General features: G+C 45.7%; 1 protein-coding gene across 2 annotated transcripts in view; it reads left to right on the top strand.

Moving 5' to 3' along the window:
* Positions 1 to 21,207, top strand: part of PAXBP1 (PAX3 and PAX7 binding protein 1) — a 43,024-nt gene extending 21,817 nt beyond the window's left edge. For both annotated transcript variants that reach the window (XM_040423201.1, XM_040423200.1), the window contains exons 6-18: positions 618 to 838; positions 2,293 to 2,482; positions 4,334 to 4,457; positions 8,635 to 8,737; positions 9,397 to 9,512; positions 12,316 to 12,515; positions 13,420 to 13,564; positions 15,439 to 15,560; positions 17,024 to 17,100; positions 18,418 to 18,484; positions 18,613 to 18,759; positions 19,348 to 19,502; positions 20,967 to 21,207. In XM_040423201.1, coding sequence (XP_040279135.1) covers positions 618 to 838; positions 2,293 to 2,482; positions 4,334 to 4,457; positions 8,635 to 8,737; positions 9,397 to 9,512; positions 12,316 to 12,515; positions 13,420 to 13,564; positions 15,439 to 15,560; positions 17,024 to 17,100; positions 18,418 to 18,484; positions 18,613 to 18,759; positions 19,348 to 19,502; positions 20,967 to 21,084 — 1,785 coding nt within the window. In that variant the 3' untranslated portion in view covers positions 21,085 to 21,207. The remainder of the gene's footprint in view (positions 1 to 617; positions 839 to 2,292; positions 2,483 to 4,333; positions 4,458 to 8,634; positions 8,738 to 9,396; positions 9,513 to 12,315; positions 12,516 to 13,419; positions 13,565 to 15,438; positions 15,561 to 17,023; positions 17,101 to 18,417; positions 18,485 to 18,612; positions 18,760 to 19,347; positions 19,503 to 20,966) is intronic.
* The last annotated feature ends 1,185 nt before the right edge of the window (positions 21,208 to 22,392 follow it).

Raw genomic sequence — 22,392 nt, 5'->3', positions numbered from 1 at the left:
GAGCGCACCGCCGATCTTCCGGGCCACGGCTCTGGAAAAAGATAGAACATGTCCTATTCCTGTTCGCAATTGCGGACAAGAATAGGCATTTCTATGGGGGTGCCGGTCGGGTTTATTGCGGATCCGCAAAACGGATCAGTTTTGCCCTTAATGCATTCTGAATGGATAAGGATTCGCTCAGAATGCATCAGTTTGGCTCCGTTCCGCCTCCATATCTGAACGGATGCGTTTGTGCAGATCCATGACTGATCCGCACCAGACGCGAGTGTGAAAGTCTCCTTACATTCAAAGTGAACTGAGCTGCAATACAAAGTACAGCCACTACTAAAAGTGTGGAGCCGTGGCAGTCAAATACTAAAGTGCAGCAGTTTTCTGCAAAATCTGATAACCATTGCATTCCCAGGGAAACATTTGCTTTTACCCCAAATGTTTTTTTTAATGAATAATGCAAATGGACCCGTTATGAACGGATACAAGCGTTTGCATTATAGGTGCGGATCCGTCTGTGCAGATACAAGACGGATCCGCACCGAACACAGGTGTGAAAGTAGCCTTACATTATGTATCCCTACACATTCTAGAGGTATAATGTAGGTTTATTTCTGCTTTGTCTTCAGGTTCAAGCACCTCCGCATCCAGAAGCAAACAATTTGTTCTACCCCACCACTTACCAAGGAATACCCTATGGTTCAGCCTACAACATGCCTTACACTTACGCCGCCTATGGAGCTGCTGAGACAAAATCTCAGAAAGCAGATAATTCTGTCACTTACAAAACTCCCAGTAATGAGATGACTCCTGTTACTATTGATTTGGTAAAGAAGCAGCTTAAAGACAGGTAGGGCAGACTATCCTTCCATTTTCGGAACTTACCTCAGTGTCCCTGACTCATGTTGCATGGGGCCAGGGATGCAGAGCTCTTGTATAACGGCAATGAACTACTCGAAGAAGGCGGACGGAAGCAAGAATTGAGCAAATGCCTCGGAAAATAATTAAAGCCTAGTGAAGTGATATTGCCTTATGTGCCCAAAACTCAGGGCCGTGTCAGTGCGACCCAATATGTAAGAAGGAGAGATGGCTGAGTTCACCGAAGGTATACAGGCCCAGAAGCTTCAGCTGCACAAAGTGTTTATTGTGCATCCAACGTATACAGGATATGACTTTTACTTGTCTGAACTGTTGGGATCTCTTGTCATTTTCTCTTGGAATTGTATTCCCAAATCTGGTAGAAATGGCAAAATGTAATTTAAAGAAGCGCTCCCACTCAAAATGTTGTTCTCTGACCTGTTAGAAAGGTGCATGGTGTAAAATGTAGTGAAAGTAATTTTCTTACCAGTGATTGCATTTGTGATTTATCCCCTCCCTTCGGATCCTCAGCGGTGTCATGTGACCAACACTCTGATCTCCATCTGACACAGCATCTAATGTGTGGACAGGAAGTCAGCTTCTCTATGTATTTCTATTGGAGCCTCAATGTCAGTCTCATAGGAATGAATAGAGAAGTAACTGACTTCCTGTCCTGTGTCAGTTGGAGATCAGAGTGCTGGTCACATGACACAGCTGAGGATCAGAAGGGAGGTTATAACTTACAAATACAGTCACTGGTAAGATTACCTTCACTGTAGTTTTACATCATGTACCTTTCTAATAGGTCAGAGAATAACAATTTTTGTGGGAGTGCTACTATAAATTAATGGATTTTACCCACGAGGCATATTGGAAATGCGGTCCCCTGATTCCTCTGGCGGGTAGGCCAGCTGCATTCTGGTGGATGTTGAATAGAGAGATGGTAGTCTATGGCCAAGTTTTTCGACTTTGTGAACAGCCACAACACGGTGTTGGGTTACCCTTGTTTTCCCAATAGGTTGGAGTCCCAGAAGAAGGAATCTTACCTATCCAGGGACAGACCTATCATATGTGCTCTCTGTGCAGCTACACAGGGGAGTAATAAGCAAGGGGGCTCATGCCACTATAACAAAAATGGACACCAAGGCCTTTTCGTATTTTCCTCCCTTTTTCTTCTTTTTTTTTTTTTTTTTTAATATATATTCCTTTTAGCTTTATAATGAGAATTTTCTTTGACATTATATTCCCTACTCTCGCCTTGTAGTCTTTTGACCCAGCATCCTGCAGCATTTTTATATATATATTTTTTTGCAGTTTCATTAATGCTGGTTTCATTCCCAGTTATTGCGTCTGTGTCCTTTCTGGTGCTAATGTCTGTGTGAATGTGTGCTTCTAACACACCTTTGCCGTATATCCAATTGTAACTATACTTTGTGCCACACACAGGCTCATCGCCATGGAGGACGTGCACAAAGCAAATCTAGAACTTTATGAGAAGCACGAGAAAAGCCAGGAAGACTCCACTAACTCCATAGTTCGATTGGAAGGGTGCTCGGGGGGTAATGGTGAACGGTATCAGTTTTTGCAAGAAATGCGAGGGTATGTCCAAGACTTGCTTGAGTGTTTCCGTGAAAAGGTAAGAATGCAATCATTCGTTGGCCTTAGCCAAAAACCGAAATTTGAAATTATTTTTTTCCCCCGTCATAATTCATCTTCTGAACGTGCAAAATAGATTCTGATGTAGAACATACAAATGTAAATTTCTCATGACATTGAGGACCATAGCACCACGCGTACATGCCCACCTACTGCTAGGAGGGGACATGACCTGTTTTTCCACTCGCCTACATTCTGCTGGGTTTTTTCTGCGGCAGGTGGGTCTTCACTGTGGGCCACCACTTTAGTAGCCCCCCCATGCATAGCGAGTGCACGTACTTCATGTACCTCACTGGTCACCAAGTACCCGTTCACTGCATCTGCAGTTGAAATGCCGAAAACAATGTGAGGTTACCAAGGAGGATAGAAGACACACATTTTTCCACTCCCTTTTTTAATGTTTCCTTAATGCCTTTCTTATCCCTTATAAAAAGTTGTCTGAGACGCCACCAGTTCACATTGATATTTCTGAATGATGTGGTGATCACTAGCTGCTGAAACACACATGGGCAATTTGTCACATTGCCATGGCTTACGTTACCACCATAGGTCTCCTATGGCCCCGTGAGAACGTCCATGTTGGGCTGTTAGCACCAACACCATTGTTCACACGTGGATGTTCCCCTGTGTCTAAAGGAGACTTATGGTAGAAATGTCGATCCCAACAGATATTTACGAATGTTCCGTGGTGATGGTTTTATTGGTGTAGGAAGGAGAGGTTTTCAAAGTGATGAAGCCTTGTTTATGACATTCTGTGACCTGCTCCTTCTGAGAGGTGTGCAATATAAGGGGGTTGGAGGCAGCAAGTCCAAACTTTTCTTATGAGATGATTCCTATACTGAGACCAGGTAAGTCATGACTGGTTTTGACATTGATGAAGTTCTGAACTCTGGAGCTGTAGGACGGCTGGAGGTATATGCTTTGGTTATGCAACATCATAATGATGGTGAATGTGGTCTCTCTGCAACATGATGCGACCATTTTACGCATGCTGGATTTCGGATGATCAAAAACCATGTCTGCGACTTGTTGGATTGAAGTTACATGACTGTTGTGTGATGTGGTTGCCCCTTGTGTGTTTATATTACGTGATATATATATATATATATCTGTAGTAACGCGACTACTTTCAGTTATTACTTGTGGTATAAAAGTGATACCATGCAGTCTGTTGCGCCTCCAAAGTCTCCTACTGGTATTACTGCTCAGCCCCTACACAAGGCGAACTGAGCTGCAGTACCAGGTTCAACCACATGGACAACGTCTCTGCACTGTGAAATACTGCAGTGAAGGGGCCACAGATCCCAAGGGTTAGGTTCCCCCAGATTTCATGTCTATGGCCTGTCCTAAGGGTAGGTTCACACCTTAGTTTATCTTCTTAAACAGCCTACCGGATCTAATAAACGGAGGTATGAACCTACCCTAAGAATAGCCATCAAGGCTGAATGGGGGCTATTCAGGATTAAGAGATCCATGGCTCCTTTATTCCAAAAACAGCGCCACACCTATCTACAGGTTGTGTGCAGTACTGCAGCTTTGTCCCATTCACTTCAGTGGCGCTTAGCTGTATATTCAGACACAGCATGTCGGCAGTTGTGTGCTTTCTGGAGGAAAGCAGCCATATTTATTAATCCTGTACAGGACTTGGTGTGACGTTGTATGTTCCCTATAATGTTGAAGGGGGGGGGGGGGGGCATCATTAAATCTTGACTGATACGTCTTGTTAATCCGTTGCTCTTCTGGGAAGAGTTCTTCATTGTGCGTGGAATAACCCACCGTCTTGTCCTTCTGCACAAAATCTGGTGTTACGAATGTTGTTGTGTTTTTTCAGGTTCCTCTGATAAATGAGCTTGAATCCGCAATGCACCAGCTGTACAAACAGCGAGCTACCCGCCTTGTCCAAAGACGACAAGATGATATAAAAGATGAATCGTCGGAGTTTTCGAGCCATTCAAGTCAGTCCATCTTGAAGGTTTTTATTATTCATTAAACAACCTCAAGTAATGTGTATTATATGCCTGACCATATAAATGTAATTGACACTATTGGTCCTAGCCTTCCCCAGGCTCTTTGAAGCCAGTGTGAATTAGACGTTAGTGACGTTAGTCTTTGCCGTGTGGAGGCGGTTATTTCACTGCCAGTTTACCCCCTGCTGTAGTGCCACAGGCTTTCATATGGTACAATAAACTATGGCAAATAAGAAACCTCCTGTTTAAAGAAAACATGGCTCCTGTCAGCCCCCCACACTGAACAGGTAGAGAAAAAAAATTGGCTAATACTTTCCAGTTGAGTGCTGGAGAAGGGCAGCAATCTTCTACACATTGTGCTACCGGCATTTCTCCAATAGGCTGACTATACAGACCTTCTCCAGATCCTCCCATACATGTTACATACTAGGCTGGGCAAGCATATGTAGAGAATGGGGAGAGGGGACACTGCTAGACACCCCTGGCAGTGTTTTATCTTCCTGCTAACAAAAGGGTCAGGCAGTTGAATACAACATGCTCGATCCTTATCTCCCCCCATATCAGCCACCGGTGAAGAGTCAGGAGGCCCCATACACTGTATGTCCCTTCCAAATCGAGCAGATTCAGCCTATGCACATCTAAGCTACACGGCTAGCTTCAGAGACACACGAATGTTTATATCCAGCATCGGCACCTATATCTGCTTTTGGGTGCCCCATTCATTTGCAAGCTGTTTTGCAGACAGTATCTGTTGGGGACTGCTAATGGAGTACTAACAAATGTAAAAAATGCTCATCTGTCTGCAGTCCTGCTGTTCCTGCACCGCTGCCCCGTACCCGTCTGCTATTGCTCCCTGCTGGACTAGAATTGGCAGGACTGCAGACAGGTGAGTGAGATGTTTTTAAAGGGCACCTGTCAGCAGATTTGTAGCGATGACACTGGCTGACCTGTTGCATGTGCGCTTGGCGGCTGAAGGCATCTGTGTTGGTCCCATTTTTGAGAAAAAGGATGTTTTAATATATGCAATGGAGCCTCTAGCAGCAACGGGGGCGTTACCATTACACCTGGAGACTCTGCTCTCTCTGCAATTTTGCATTTTGACAGGACCATGTGTGATAATGTTTTCACTACCAGGCCCTCTCGATCAAAATGGAGAGAGCAGAGCCTCTAGGTGTAATGGTAACGCCCCCGTTGCTCCTAGAGGATCATTTGCATATATTAAAACATCATTTTTCTCAGTAATGCGGGTACATAAGAACATGGGACCAACACAGATGCCTTCAGCTGCCAAGCGCACATGTAACAGGTCAGCCAGTGTCAAATCTGCAGACAGATGCCCTTTAATTGGACACAGATTCAGAGCATCTGGGTTGTTAGGTCCTGGGCTGTACAACCCCTTTAAGGCTAGGACTACACGATAACATGTGTAGCGTGACATGTAGGGTACAACTACACTGCAATCTGCCGCGCAAAATTATTTTGTAATGCTAGTCGATGGTGTCGCACTGGGTGGATACTTTGTGACTGTTGTGTCGCAGCTCGGCACCATAGACTAGCTTTACAAAATATATTGCGTGACAAACTGTCGTTGTGTAGCCCTAGCCTAATGCAGTTTTCCTGCATGCCTTTGTAGTCTAAACTCCTAAAACTTTAAGACTCACATTTGATCAAAACTGCAAGGTGTGAACTTGTCCTAATACTTAGCATTGCGTTTACCCTGGAGTTTCCCTTTGGTCCTGGTGTTTAGTCACCTCTAGTAACTATTACCTGCATGTAATGTCTGATAATGTGAAGTGCCCTTCTGACTGTTAGTACTTTTTGGATTCATCTTGTGCTGTTTGCCCTGCACTTTTGTATATGGAAATGTTATGTCTGTTGTACACAGTTTATGCCAGGCGTCGCACAGATGTCGGCGATTTCCTGCCTTACGTTGTTTAAAGGTTATGGAGCCAACAGGAACAGGGAGACACTGACTAGTGCTCTTACTATATATCCTACCACATTGCGGGGGCTGCTCGTTGTCATTGGCACATTACCTAGGAGCCCAGCGACTTGCGCAGTAATGACAATGAGATGCTGATGGAGATGCCAGTTGTGCCAGTGTTTCCATGCCCCAGCTGCTTCTAGCAGAAGTGATACACTGGTATCATACTCGCTCCTATTAAAAGGCTATTCTCATATTGTAAAGGGATTGCACATTTCTAGGATATGCCATGACTTTATGGTGGGTGGGGGTCTGACTTCTGGCACCCCACCGATTCTGAGAGTGAAGGGGCTGCCCTGAAATCAGCCACCCTCTGTGCAGAGTAACCACGGCACAAGAGGATGGCGCTGTGTGCGGTTTTCTGTACCCCCGGGGCCCTCACCAACCATAAAGCGATGCCAATTTGCAAGATGGGAGTAACCATGAACGGTGTTATCCGACCTCTGAAAAGTAAATTAAACACATCAGCTAAATGTTATTAATTGGAGTAACGTTTGGTTTACAAGCTTCCAGCATGTGACCACTGCAGCCAATCAGTGACCTCAGCTGTCATGTGCTTGTACTGTTGGCATCCCTGGTCAGCGATGGGAGCCATAATTACCAGTATTACTGAATGTGAACTTTAAAGGTCACTGATTGGCTGCAGCAATGAGGTGCCAGCCGCTTGTAAACAGAGACCGGCGGGTCCACCGTAGCATCCGCATTGCATTGGCAAGGTGAGTAGCAGCTTTTCTGGTTTAAAGGGGTTGTGCCATAAACTACTTTTCACTCTAAAGTGTATTTTCACAAATTACTCCTCTTTGATTTTATTTTTTGCTCCCAAATTTACCTCATTTGCAGTTTTCTCTTGGCACCCATGCTTGAATTCTACTTCCTGGTTTGTCATGTGACTGCTGTCCCATTATGCAGATCATGTGACTAACCACGCCCCCTGTTCTTACCAATGATGCTTCTGATGTCCTACATTACAAGGCTCCAGTGCAGGAAGTTAATAGCAAAACAGATTTGCCCCAGGGTGTAATGGTGGGCTAATAACTTTAGATACATTTATATTAGCGGCACAACCCCTTTAACATTTGCTGCTTTTATCTAGTCGGAAAATACCTTTACTGAGACGAGGTCCTGCGTACATGACTTAGGGTGTCATGGCTGCCTTGTACGATTGGGTTGCAGAAAGCAATTCATGCATAGAATTTAATTTTGGATTATGCAATATCTTAAAGGCAATCATAAGGGAATTGACAGTTAAACCAGGTGCAACACCCTATAGCTCAGCTGAATGTAATGCTACTGTCCCCTATCCAATCTGTTGCCTTATTATGCAAAAAAGGCATTTTTAATCCATATGAAAATGAGCGTTTGAAGGGGTATTCCCATCACAGACACTTGGGAGCATATCGCTGGGATATGCCCCCCTTTGATAGGTGCGGGTCACACCACTGGGACCGGAGAGTGGTGGCTGGAGGACCCCAGGTTTCCCGTGGTCCAGCCACCACCAAGCGCTCTCCCCATACAAGTGAATGGGAGCACACTGCGCTTGCGCGGCCACTGCTCCTATTCATTTCTATGGGGCCGATGGAAATAGTCTAGCTATTTTCAGCTGCCCCATAGAAATGAATAGGGGGTGGCTGGGCATGCGCAGTGCGCCCTCCGTCACCTTCCCCGATCTGTTCTCGGTGTAGGTGCGGGTCCCCCACCTATCAGACAATGGGGACATATCCTATTAATATGCCCCCATTGTCTGTGATTGGAATACCCCTTTAAGTGCACAGAGGGCAGGCCCGACCAAATCTATGCACCCTTGCTTCCTCTGCCAGCCCCTTCTTCTCATTGATTGATAAGGAAGGCAAGAGGACTGTACAGTCAACATGCAGAGGTGCACCGAGTGGCTTGGGCCCCTCCTTGGTGCACTTAACTGCTCATTTGTGTATGGATTAAAAGCGATCGCTGAGTAAGAAGTGTTGTATTCAGTCGAGCTAGTCCGACAAGGCGTTGTGCCTGGTTTATCAGTGAATCTCCTGGTTACCGGACATCTGTCTTATTATAAATGACTGATTAGTTTTTAGAAAGAAGAAGCTTTGTTTCTAATATTTTACACCATAAATCTTAAGCGTTTTATATGAAGAATGTGACGATGCCTTTTAGATTGTATCTGAACTGTTCTGTTATATGGATTCTCAGGCAAAGCTTTAATGGCACCAAATCTAGACACTTTCGGACGTGACCGAGCAGCTTATCAGGAGCATGCGAAGCAGCGGAGGATAGCGGAAAGAGAGGCCAGAAGGTAAGGACTGGGTCCAAATTATGCATCTTCACCTCTATATCCTGCATTGTGCCAAAAGCGCAGCGTGCGGAGCTGTTTCCTGTCAAAACGACAGCCAGAGTAGCAGAACCAGACAAACGCCATTATAAGGCTTCATGCACATGACCATAAGCATCTTGCGCTCCACAAACCAAATTATGGATGCAGTTCTGTGTGCATGCCCCAGTTTGTGGACAAGTATAGGACATGTTATATAATTTGAGGATCGGGTATACGTATGCAGGCAGCAAAATGCTTACGGTTGTGTGCCTGACGACTAAGGCAATGGAGTGTGTCGTGTGATGGATCCAGCAAATGTGGTGTGACTTATTAGACTGGTTTCACACAAGCGAGTGTCGCGCTCCAGGCTCGCACCGCGGCTCCCGCCCTGAACTTCCAGCACTGCCAGGGTTGCATAGCATAATATTGATTGATGATGCTATGTAACCCTTACAGTTCTGGAATGTATTGGATAACACTGACAGCATTATGTCGGTGTTATCCAATACATTCCAGACCTCTAAAGGAGTCTGAAGTGTGACACTCGCTCGTGTGAAACCAGCCTTCGGGAATCCACATTGTGGCTCAGTAATACTGATTAAATCTGTTGGCTAACCAGAAGGGATTCCTCCTTGTTTCAGAGCGCGGCGGCGACAAGCTCGTGAAGTTTCTGGTAAGATGGCCGAACACCTTGAAGGTCTTTCTAGCGATGATGAAGAGACCTCTACAGACATCACCAACTTTAACATGGAGAAAGGCTAGTATACTATACTATATTCTACTTATGGATGTTGCTTTCAGTACCTTGCAAAAGTGTTCACCCCCTTGGTGTTTTTTCTGTTTTACAGCCTGGAATTAAAACAGATTCTATGTAATGGTCCTGACAAAATAATCCAGAGTTACAGAGGAATGAAAAAAAAGGGGGGCTGCCACATGTCGCAGCAAAAAACACACACCAAAAAACGAATGCAGATTTGTACCAACATAGCTGCATTCATGCTGTGTTTTCTTCCAGCAAAGAAGAGTTAAATGACATTTAATGAAACGCTGTTTTGTAATTATTGTAATTCAATTTTGCTGAAAGGAAATGCAACCTAAATATAGATGCGCTTTTTTGCCGTACCAAAAACGCAGCACAGCTGCAACGTGTGGCGGCACCCAGACTATTAAACCCCTAAATAAGATCTGGTCCAAATAAAGTCCAGGAATTCATATTGATGATCAGATCAGCAGGGTCTGACTCCCGAGAACCCAGTCAATCGGTTTTAGGAAGAGGCTGCAGTGTTCCTTGAGCTCTTAGTCCTCGTCCCAAGCCTGTGATGTCACAGTACATCGGTCATATGGTCACTTGTCTCATTTAAGTCCATTACCTGAGCTGCAGCACCAAGCACTGCCACTATACAATCTACAGCCCTTCAACCACTACAACTTTGTCTCTGACTTGTCTCGAAAACATCTGGTTCTTCATGTTGCTTGCTCTGGGTGCTGCCACATGTTAAGGTTTTTTTATGCAGTGTTTTAAGTAGGGATCGACCGATTATCGGTTTTATCGATATTATCGGCCGATATTGAGGATTTTGAACGTTATCGGTATCGGCATCTATTTTGCCGATATTCCGATAACGTATTGGGAACACAGATCGCGTTGCTCTCAGCGTGTTCTGTGTTCCCTCGGCAGCACAGGGGAGAAGGAAGCAGTGTCTCCTCCCCCTGTGATGCTGCTGCCGCTGCCTCCAATGACAGGACGGAAGACAAGAGGAGGGGAGGGGCTGTGGCCGCTGCGCCACCAATGAAGATGAGTCTTTCATTAATTCATATACAGGAGGCGGGAGCTGGCTGCAGAATCACATAGCCGGCTCCCGACCTCTATGAACGGCAGCTGCGGTCCGTGGTAGTTAACCCCTTAGGTGCCGCGGATCGCAGCTACCGTTCATAGGGGTCGGGAGCCGGCTATGTGATTCTGCAGCCAGCTCCCGCCTCCTGTATATGAATGAGAGACTTATCTTCATTGGTGGCGCAGCGGCCACAGCCCCTCCCCTCCTCTTGTCTTCCGTCCTGTCATTGGAGGCAGCGGCAGCAGCATCACAGGGGGAGGAGACACTGCTTCCTTCTCCCCTGTGCTGCCGAGGGAACACAGAACACGCTGAGAGCAACGCGATCTGTGTTCCCAATACGTTATCGGAATATCGGCAAAATAGCCCCCTAGTATTAATCATTGGTGGCGCAGTGCGCCCCCCATCCCAATAGTAAAAACATTGGTGGCGCAGTGCGCCCCCCCCACCCAGTATTAATCATTGGTGGCAGTGGCAACAGGATCCCCTCTCCCCTGCTCCTCCGATCGGAGCCCCAGCAGTGTAAGTCTGGGGCTCAGATCGGTTACCATGGCAGCCAGGACGCTATTGAAGCCCTGGCTGCCATGTTCAGCTCCCTGCTGCTGTGTGCACAGAGCACAGAGCAGCAGGGACAGTGTGATCTCCTATTCACCCTGATAGAGATCTATCAGGGTGAATAGGACAAGGGTTCTAGTCCCTAAGGGGGCTAAAAGTTAGTAAAAAAAACCCCACAAAAATATTAAGTATAAATGAAAAAGATTTAAAAAAAAAAATATAATAATACACGTTAACAATAAAGATTAATTTTCAGCAGATTTGTGTAGGAAAAACATTTTTTTCCTCAAAAATAAAAATACCCAGAATATCGGTATAAATTATCGGCTATCGGCCTGAAAGTTGACAAATTATCGGTATCGGCCCTAAAAAATCAATATTGGTCGATCCCTAGTTTTAAGCCCAAACCAGGAGAGGATTGAAAAGAAAAGTGGAGAAGTTGTGTCTGTCCTTAATTTCTCTCCTGTTATGATCCACACCTGATTTTTGGTTTCAAAAACTGCATCAAAAAGCCTGAACGTAGGCAGCACCCTGAGCAAGCAACATGACGACCAAGATGCACTGAACCATAAGACACACCTAGAGTTTAGAGGAAGAAAATAAGAAAAATATATATTTTTTATCAGACATCAGGTTAGACCCCAAATCTGACCCCCATTCCTCATTAGACCTCAAATCAGCTCCGCGTTCATTATTAGACCTCAGATCAGACCCCCATCCAACATAAAATAAATAAACTTAACTTTCCAGCGGCTTTTCTTGCACTCACCGCTCCTTAGTGCCTCAGTGCACTGTGACCGGACATCACTCGGCGCCAGGTCATAGTGCGCACACTACGTATCCTGACTGCGCACAGCATCAGAACTGTGCAGTGCGGTGCCCTGAAAATACCAGTGAGCGGTGACTGCAGCCAGCACCTGGAGTCCTACCGTGTACTAATGAGCTGTTTGTCAACCACTTTTGATGTCTTATGGTGCAAAATACTGTAAATCGTGCAATAAAAAAAAAACACGTTTTAATTCCAGGTTATAATGAAAGAAAACAGCAAAAACACTGGGGGGGAGGTATACTTTTACAAGGCACTGTACACTACCATATGGCACTAATATTTGCATTTGTAGCATTTTCCTCTAATGTCCATACAGATATTTACTTTGTTTTTTGTTTTTTCAGATCGCATTTTGAAAGAGTCCAGCAATGTTTTTGAAGACGCCCTGGAGAACTTTCATTCCATTGATTGCATCAGATTTCAGTTTGAGAGCTGGCGCTCGTCTTACTATAACACGTATAAAGATGCCTACATTGGGCTTTGTTTACCAAAACTGTTAAATCCTCTTATCCGTCTCCAACTTTTATCGTGGAACCCGCTGGAGGTAGGTTACACACATTGAGAGTGACACATTCCCAGCAGGCTGTGGGCGGTATATTACAGAGAAAAGGAGGAACTGAGCAGATACAGAGAATATATTTTTAGGGGGGAATATTCACCATAACCTGTAATTTATTGATTAAAAAGAATACCTGTCATCTTCTGACATCAGTTTAGTTTCTGACCCTGTTTAGTACTTGCATTCTCTATAAAATAACAATTCTGGAGCGCTGTACTGTTCTCTGTAACTCTTCCTGTCAGTGTATAAAAAGGCTGACAAGTTGGAGTTGCATTTCTGTTAAAGGGAAACTGTCACCAGGATTTTGTGTATAGAGCTGAGGCCATGGGTTGCTAGATGGCCGCTAGCACATCCGCAATACCCAGTCCCCATAGCTCTGTGTGCTTTTATTGTGTATAAAAACCGATTTGATACATATGCAAATTAACCTGAGATGAGTCAGGGACAGGACTCATCTCAGGTTAATTTGCATATAGATCAAATTGTTTTTTTTTGCACAATAAAAGCACACAGAGCTATGGGGACTGGGTATTGCGGATGTGCTAGCGGCCATCTAGCAACCTATGTCCTCAGCTCTATACACAAAATCCCGGTGACAGGTTCCCTTTAATAGTGCAGTGCTGCTGGGAAACCATAAAATTGTGTATAGACACATTGTATTGACAAGGGGAATGCTAATCACATCTCGTCAGTGTATTTTTATATATTTCCAAGATGATTAACAGAGGAACTATTTAATGCAAACCCTTAAAAAATAATCTCCAGACTTTGTCACAGGAAATGTTAAGTGTTTACTAAAAGAGACATGTCAGAGGAGCGAACAGATCCTCTTCCTGAGAAAGCTGCCAGTGATCATGTATGTATAAGTAACAGCATTATTATTTTTTAGCCCAAATGTCGTGACTTTGAAGGTATGAGCTGGTTTGAATCTCTGCTCTTTTATGGCTGTGAAGAGAAAGAATATGACAAGGAAGATGCAGACATTCTGCTTTTGCCTTCACTAGTGGAAAAGGTTATTCTCCCCAAACTCGCAGGTACGTCCTGTTCTTCTCCTTCCTAGTAATTCACTGCACTGCAACCATTTACAGTACTGAACCACTCTGAACATTAAGGTAACTCAGGACTGCGTGGAGTCTGAAAGGCTCTGTTAACATTTCGTTTTTTATTACGTCAGAAGTATGGTGAGAGAGGAATAAGGCTCTGCAGACTGTATAGGCCCCCTTTGTCTACAGTAGCTCAACGTAGAGCTCATCATGTCTCTTTCAGTAATTATGAGCCATGTCCAGGATTTGATGAAGACTTAGGCTTCGTTCACATTTCACTTCTTAACGGACGCGTGTTGTCCGTAGTTTTCAAGGACAACACACAAACCCATTAGTTTTAATATTTTGTTTAACACATCAGTAGTTTTTTACTGACCGTGGGTGAGTGGAAAAATCACAGACGTGCACTACTTTGATCTGTGATGCGGACCAAACATGCCCATGGAAGTCTATCAGTCTGTGGGAAAAACCACTGACACAACACGGATGGCATCTGTGTTCATTCATTGTTCCACAGACCATTTTTAGGAGATGCTCTGGAAATTACTTTTCAGCTGAGCAGTGTCGGTGAAATATGCATGACTCAGAGGGGAAAAATGGACGCATGGACCAAACACGGATTCTTCACGGATGAAACATGGAGGGATTTTTCACGGCCGTCAAACAGACACTGAGATGTGAATGAGGCCTTGGGCTTCGTTCACATTACCGTGTCCTTTTGATGTCCGTGAAGAAATCCTTCCATTTCTGTGAAGATGTCCATGTTTTGGGCCGTGTGTCATCTATATTCCACAGATGCTGTTCTGCTGAAATGTAATTTCCGGAGCATCTACTCTCAGCGGTCAGTGAAAAACAGACCAAACACAGATGCAATCTGTGTTGTCATTGAATTTTCATGGAACCATAGACTTCAATGGGCTTGTTTAGTCAGCATCACGGACCAAAGTAGTGCATGTGTCTGGTTAGTGCACCGGTCAGCAAAGCTACTAATTAATGAACATACATTAAAGGGGTTATACGAGGCTGGAAATGCCCCCCCATATGCGCGGGCCCCCTCACACTGATTCTACTTACCTGGCTCCCTGCGCAGCTCCTGGTCCCTGCACTGCCTCCACTGCTTCTCCCTGTGCGCGGATGAAAACATCCGGTGTCGGGAGGGGAAGGCGGTGACGGGTGGAGCCTCGCTAGCATCACCGCCTTCCGTTGGCTGCCTCCCCTCCCTGACACCGGATGTTTTCATCCACACACTGAGAAGCAGCGGCGGCCGTGCAGGGACCAGGAGCGACGCAGGGAGCCAGGTAGGTAGAATCAGTCTGCTGTCCGTGGAAAGTGTGGACAGCACACATCAGTGAAAATCGGAAATGTGAAAGAGGCTTTAGGCGTATATTCCACTGATATTCCACATCCGGGGCAAGTGAATAACCCGTTCACATGCAGCATAAAATAATTGAGTGCAGACTTGGTAAATGCACTGTGGATTTCAAAGGGAGTCTGCCAGCAGTTTTGAGCATGTTAAACTGCTGACAGCACTAGGCAGGGGCTGAGGAGAGCAGTACAAACCAGCCTTATATTGTGTTTTTCTCATCTGCTCCAGTAAGTGCCAGGTAGGAAGAGCTTCCCTGTAACCTGCTGTCTGCATTGATCGTCACAGCCCGTCCCCGCGGAGTATACTGCATAGTGTGCCTTTTTATTTTTCTGTACAGTACAAAGAAAAGCTTTTCATATGCACCAGGTGCATTAGACACTGTGGATACATTTGGTGTTTCCATTGGGAGCCTTCCCAAGTGGGATCACATGGCGAGCTGTCAGAAAAGCCTTTTGTTCTTTTCCATTCTCAGCTTCTGTGTCGCCTTTTCTTCCCGCAGTTATCGCTGAGAATTTGTGGGACCCATTTTCCACGACGCAGACAAACAGGCTGGCCGCTGTGTTTCAGAAGCTAATTAACGGATACCCGACAGTCGTAAATTCAGACAACAAAAACACAGAGGTAAGAATAACGCTCTGCTCCAGAACCGTAAGCTCCCTGCACGCTCACAGCAGAGATAGAAAGTGTAAATTCAATTGAATCCATCGTTCATTGCTTGATTGATGGCACGCAGCGGTACCTTCGGGCTTTACATTTATAACCCAGCAGGCTGATCACGTTCCCCTGTCATAGGAAGGATGTCCTGACTTCCACCTGATTAGTCCATGACTCTGCGCCCACGAGCACACAGATTTTACTGGTGAAAACAACTGCGTTTTGTTTTAATGGTAGCATCTATCCAGTCAGACGTCAATCTAGCCGTCCAGTATTCATTATTTTCATAACCCATCGATTGCAAATGTCCCTAACAGCTGCCGCCAGGGACCTAGCTATAGTGAAAGCAGGGAAGCTGCTGTTACGGGAACCGAACTTAGAAGGGGCCTGCCCACAACAGTATTAGACACTGACATGGTATACAGTCACAGTATATACGTATTGGAAACAGATGGAGCGGCTGCCTGGCCTGAGGGAGGGATCTTGACTAAATTTGCGGTGGGGCCCAGTCAGTTCTACTTACGGCACTAGTTGCAGTTCTGGGTATGTATTAGGGGTGGGCGATATAGATGATATGGCCATATAAATCTGGTCAATATCGCCATATCACATATCGCAGTAGAACATGACATGCGCCGCTCTCGGCACTCACCATGTTCTCCTGAGCCGGCACAGTGGAGAAGGAGAGAGTCCCTCCCTCCCCACTGTGTGCGGCTGCCGCTGAGAACAGACTAGGAGGATCAGGGGAGGGACTGTGGCCACTGCGCCACCAATGAGAACAGAGAGGAGGAGGGGAGAACTGAATACAAACGTAGCCTGAGGGGTTAATTGCGACGGATCACGGCGCACAGTAATAGAGGCCAGGTATGGAATATGGCCGGCACATGCAGGCTACATTTGTATTCAGGCATATTAACTATATTCATTGGTGGCGCAGTGGCCACAGCCCCTCCCTTATACTCCCCCTCTTCGAAGTATTACATTAATTGCGGGCCCTTCCACACGATTAAATCATTGGTGGCAGTGGCCCCAGGGTAGTAGTTTCTGATCGGAGCCCCAGCAGTGTAATCGCGGGGCTCTGATCGGTTACCATGGCAGCCAGGATGCTACTGAAGCCCTGGCTGCCATAGTCAGCTCCCTGCTGCTGTGTGCACTATGCACAGAGCAGCAGGGAGAGTGTGAGGTCCTATTCACCCTAATAGAGCTCTATCAGGGTGAATAGGACAAGGGTTCTAGCCCCTAAGGAAGCTAATAGTTATTAAATAAAAAGTTTAAAAAAAATTTAGGTTACCCACCCCCCCCCCCCCCCCCGAAATATAGAATATATCGCAATATAGATTTTAGGCCAATTCGCCCACCCCTTGTATGTATATATGTATGATTGTGTCCGTGGAAACACTTTAAAATGTATTTTGTTCTGGATCCCTCAGGCACTACTGAAAGCATTATTAACGAGAATGAGGAGAACGCTGGACGATGATGTTTTTATGCCTCTTTTTCCCAAACAGTAAGTGTTAATGATGTAAAATGTAAAAAAAAAATAAGTTAGACTCGCAGACCTAGTCGGCCATTCTGAAATCTGTTACCAAGCAGCTGTCTGTCTGCTGGGGTACAGCACATTGTCAGTATGGACAACTTGCAAAAATACCCAAAGACCTTTTTGTCACTGTTCTTTTAGGCAATATACATACGTGTATAAAGTTACAGAGCTGTTGCAACATTTTTGCGTCTTACTTTATTGTATATAGTAAAAATATTTTTATGCCCTAAAATCCTCACAATCTGAATGCAAATAAGACACCTTATTGTTTATTTTTTCCTAAATAGATCTGAAATAGCATGATTGTCCTCACCATATGTTATGGTCATAAACTGCAATGCAGAAAGAACCACTTGCTTGTCCCTTTTACTGCTACCTCTCGACTTTCTTTCCTCTCTGGAGTCCAGAACAGGGGGTCAGGGTACCCCCGTTCTACAAATATATGGGTGTCCCCAGGATGGAACTTCACCCGGATGTCCTATTGATATGCCTTCAATGTCTCAGATGATGACACAGGGAATCAAACAATATCAAAGAGAAACCTTAGAGCGCCCCCTCAGGTCTGCACTAGGCATAACACCATAGCAGCTGTGCATGGGTCTTGTGGCTGCCATGTCTTTCTCAACTGTCCAGATATTTAAAAAAAAATCACGTCCCTGCCATGATAGGTGCTGCAGGGTTTTCACCCGTGCTGAGTTCTCATATGATCTGCGTTTGGAAACTCCTTTCAAAGGACATTGAATGCTTCCCATATAAGTCTGGATGTTGCCTTTATATCAGTGTGATGCTACTTAAATAGGACCCGTCCCCTCTCCTGACATGTCTGATTTAGTAACTGCTTGCATTCCCCATGTAATAGCAATTCTGGAGCCTCTGTTCTTATGACTGTGTTGTGCCATTCCATTATTATTTCTGCTAGAAGTTTCTGAATAACTTTTTAGCAGCTTGCAGTAAAGGTACAGATGGGTGTTACCAGTTGGGGGGGTGTCCCTGCACAGTCTGACACCAGCAGCACCGATTGGACAGAGAGACACCCAGCAGTACCTTTACTGCAGACGGCTGGCAATTTATTTGTAATCTTCTAGCAGGAATAATACAGGAATGGCACAGCCCAGTCATAAGAATGGGTGCTCCAGAACTTTTATTACAGCCACGTCTGGACAGGCGAGAGGTCCTCTAATTACCGGCCTACATACAGAAGACTCCAAGCTCCTGTATAAATATATACTGGACTGTCATATCTATCCACGCTGACGATGCTAAATGTTGTACCTTTATTTCTAGTGTGATCGAGAATAAGAATTCTGCGCCTTGCGTCTTCTTCCAGCGCCAGTTCTGGTCGTCTGTAAAGGTAAAAGTCACAATATGTTGTGTAGGAACCTCTTGTGTTCAGAAATGCCAGCAGCTCCACTGTGAATAAATGGGTGTCAATGCAATGTAGCGGACGATCATATGTATTTCCTTCTCTTTGTGTCTCAGTTATTAGGAAACTTCCTGAAGTGGTACGGCGTCCTTTCCAACAAGTGCTTACAGGAGCTGGCCATAGACGGACTGCTCAATAGATATGTCCTGATGGCTTTTCAGAATACCGAGAACGGAGAAGACAGTATCAAGAAAGCTCAGAGTGTGAGTAGGACGCTGCAGTCCATGATCTGCAAACATCCAGGTCCTTATCGTGCAGGGTCCCTAAAATGTTTATCCAATACTAACATACACCAGAGTCGTCCAAACACACGTATAAAATAAGCCCCTGCTAGAAGCACCTGTGCAGTCATGCACACTCGTCAGGCTCGAGGATTGATGTTTAGTGGAAGGTTGAGATGATCCAATTGCATGTACAACCAGATTAGTCTGTTCACTTTCCTGAAATGGAATATACATGTGAGCAGAGACTCATTGCAAGATCTATGTGGCCCCTGGGATGCAGATTTTTTTTTTTTTGAAGGATTTTAAGCATTTAAGCCTCCTTTATTCTACGGCTACGGCCTCTCCGCTGTGGACATGCTGGATGTGTCCGCAGTGCCGCCTGATGACCTATGGCTTGTATCTCCACAGCAGCGCCCTGTAAATCCACGGAGCGCACTCATCCATGTATAGTTCTTGTAAAGATTTCTCCTTGTTCCAGGACACGCTTCTCTCTGCCTTAATCTCTCGTCAGTCTTTTTTGTGAGTGTGGTTGTTTGATTTGTTTGTTTTTTTTGTATGCTTTTCCAGGTGATTGCGTGTTTTCCGAAGCAATGGTTCTCGGGTATTAAAGGAGGTAAAACCATTCCACAACTGGAAAACCTCGCCCGGTATCTCACACATCTGGCTGGTGTCATCTACAGGCAGAATATAGGCTGTTCGGACATGGAGAAGCGAAATGCCAGGTGAGATCCTTAGGTTTTGTAAGGCCTCCTTCACATGAATGATACGGTTTGTGTTAGTATCTGTTCAGGAAAAAACGGATGGTTTTGCACACAATTGCAGTCAATTTTGTGTTCAGTGCTTCATTTTTTTTCCACGCAGGTGCAATCAGATTTTGATGTGTTTTTCACGCGCTTGAAAAAAAAAAAAAAGAATAACAATCTTCATCTCCTAGCAACCATCAGTGTGAAAGCCCCATTCACTTCTATGGACTAGAGCTGCGCGATAAACGCAGAATATCGAACATGCTGCGTCGCCCCCGGCCGGAAAACTTGTGTGAAAGAGGCCTAATATGACAAACCAATCTAGTGCTGGCATAGTGGCTCTGCTCGGTGCTGCAGCTCGGTCCCATCAATAAGTCAGATTTATTTTAGTCATTGTCCTGAGTTACTTAAAGTGCCCTGTGATAAAAACTCAAAAGGTTACCAATCCCCGGCCAATTCCCGCACTGCAGCTCTTGTCCTCCCCACCACCGGGCTTCCTTTACTTTGCTTCATGGTCTCTTGCTGTCTACTTGCTATGAGGTACCCATCGCAGTGCGGACGCATGCCGACCTTTCTGAGCGCTGATCACCTTCCACTTTCCCTAACAGCGGCACCAGTTTGATAGAGGCCGAAACGTTGCTAATATCAGCCGCAGACTCAGTAAAGCACGCAACATTCATCAAGAAAATGACTAATTGTGATATTTCTGGAGTTTTTCTATATATCATTTGATGGGGTGGGAACCCGACTCCTAGAAATTTAAAGGGGTATTCCCATCTCAGACACTGGGGGCATATCGCTAGGATATGCCCCCGTTGTCTGATAGGTGCGGGTCCCACCTCTAGACCCGTACCTACAATGAGAACGGAGCCGGGAGAGCTGTGGCTGGAGGACCCCGGATTTCCCGAGGTCTGTCCACCACCAAGCGCTGCTCCCATAGAAGTGAATGGTAGTGCACCCGCGGCCCCTGCTTCTATTCATTTCTATGTGGCAGATAGAAATAGCAGAGCCAGTGTTCGGCTATTTTCGGCGGCCCCATAGAAATGAATGGAGGGCTGCTGCGCATGCGCAGTGCGCCCTCCATTCATTTCCCTGCCCCGTTCTCATTGTAGGTGGGGGTCCCAGAGGTGGGACCCGCACCTATCAGACAATGGGGGCATATCCTAGCGATATGCCCCCATTGTCTGAGATGGGAAAACCTTTTTTAAACAAGACAACAAGCACTGTGCGACTAAGCAATCCTTTAACTACTGCTGAGGCCAGTGATTGGCTGCAGCAGTCATCATCGCTGCCACCCGGCAGGAGATTAACTGGTAAATTTAGTCCACATTTTGTGGCTTTGGGCACTTTTTTTTTTTTACTTATTGACAACTTTTTCATTGTTACAAGTTGTCGTCGTTTATGGGACAACATTTTTATCACTTCCTTTTTTTTACTTCCCAGAGACCAAATCCGACAGATAGTGAAACTGCTAGCAAGAATCCACGCCCTGGAAAACGCTGTGTCTGTTGTGAACGATTACAACGTGAAGGACGTCAAAGCTCCATCAGACGGGAAATAAAGAGGCGGCCGCGTGCTCCTCGCCCCCTCCCTGTTCGCTTTGTACATAGTGTGTAAAGACTCTAAAGCTGTATAAAGTGTTTTGTTTTTAACGTAACAGTGGACATTAAATGAATGAACTATCGTAGACCGGGCCCAGTCCTGTGTATTTAGCCAGGTCTCGGGTACACACATAAGCACTGGCTTACAGGGCATGACCACACGCCGCTTCTGTGTCCGGAGGAATGGTGAGCAGTCGGGGGCCTTCTCTGGGTGACACGGCCTTGAGACCAGTAGAGGCTGATGCGCTCCCATATGTTTTAGGCCCATAGCGACAATTTGTTGCAGGTAGCAGGTTACTGCAAGCTCAGTGTTTGCTTGAGGGAGGAAAAAGTTAATGGCTTCTGATGGTCACAACAAGTCACCTGTGTCATGGAGGCCATCTGATGACCATGACCATCAGTTGCCCTGGACCCCCCCTATCCTAAATGGCAGCTTTTCCCCAAGAAAGAGCGAGCACAATGCCTATGACTTCACATGTTCTAGCAAGTGGTGAAAAGCTTTTAATTTTTTGGCGTAAGCATGTAAGTTTTGTTTTTTTTTTTTCCCCCCCCAGCCTTGTGCCTGGCATCTATAAAACAGTAGGTATGCTATGGCTAAGGCTAGGTGTAGATCTATACCAGAGGCCCCCAATTTACAAATTGGTTCTAGGACGACCAAGTTGAAAACATTGTAACTTAAATGGAATCTGTCACCTGCTTTTAGCATTTTAAGCTGTCACCATCGCCATGTTCACTAAAAGTACCTTATTTCCTGCAGTCGTCTTCTTACTTTATTTCGTTTTCTCATTTTGATTAAAAAAAGTCCTTTTTCTGATATGCTAATGAAGCTCCAAGGTGCCCAGAGGGGCGTTTTTTTCCCCTCCGGTGCACAGTGACGCCCCCCTGCAGTGCCCAGACCATCTTAATTTGAATCCCAAGAACGCCTCCTGATCCTCAAATAACCTCCCACAGCCCCGGCAAACTGTTCCGCCCCCTCCCCGCGTCATCTTCTACCTTCTAGAATTGCCCCGTTCTCCTTCCTGTCGGCGGCCAGAAATCTCACGCAGGCGCAGTACCGCCTGCGCGATCATCAAGCTCCTGAGACCAACAGCCTCAAAAGTCTCACTGGGCATGCGCTGAGCCCAGAGACGTAACAGGAGCTTGATGATCGCGCAGGCGGTACTGCGCCTGCGCGAGATTTCTGGCCGCCGACAGGAAGGAGAACGGGGCATTTCTAGAAGGTAGAAGATGACGCGGGGAGGGGGCGGAACCGTTTGCAGGGCTGTGGG

The sequence above is a fragment of the Bufo bufo genome, chromosome 3 (assembly GCF_905171765.1).
Source record: "Bufo bufo chromosome 3, aBufBuf1.1, whole genome shotgun sequence".
NCBI lineage: Eukaryota > Metazoa > Chordata > Amphibia > Anura > Bufonidae > Bufo > Bufo bufo.
The sequence above is the reverse complement of the archived record's forward strand: the minus strand, read 5'-3'. Positions and strand labels throughout refer to the sequence as shown.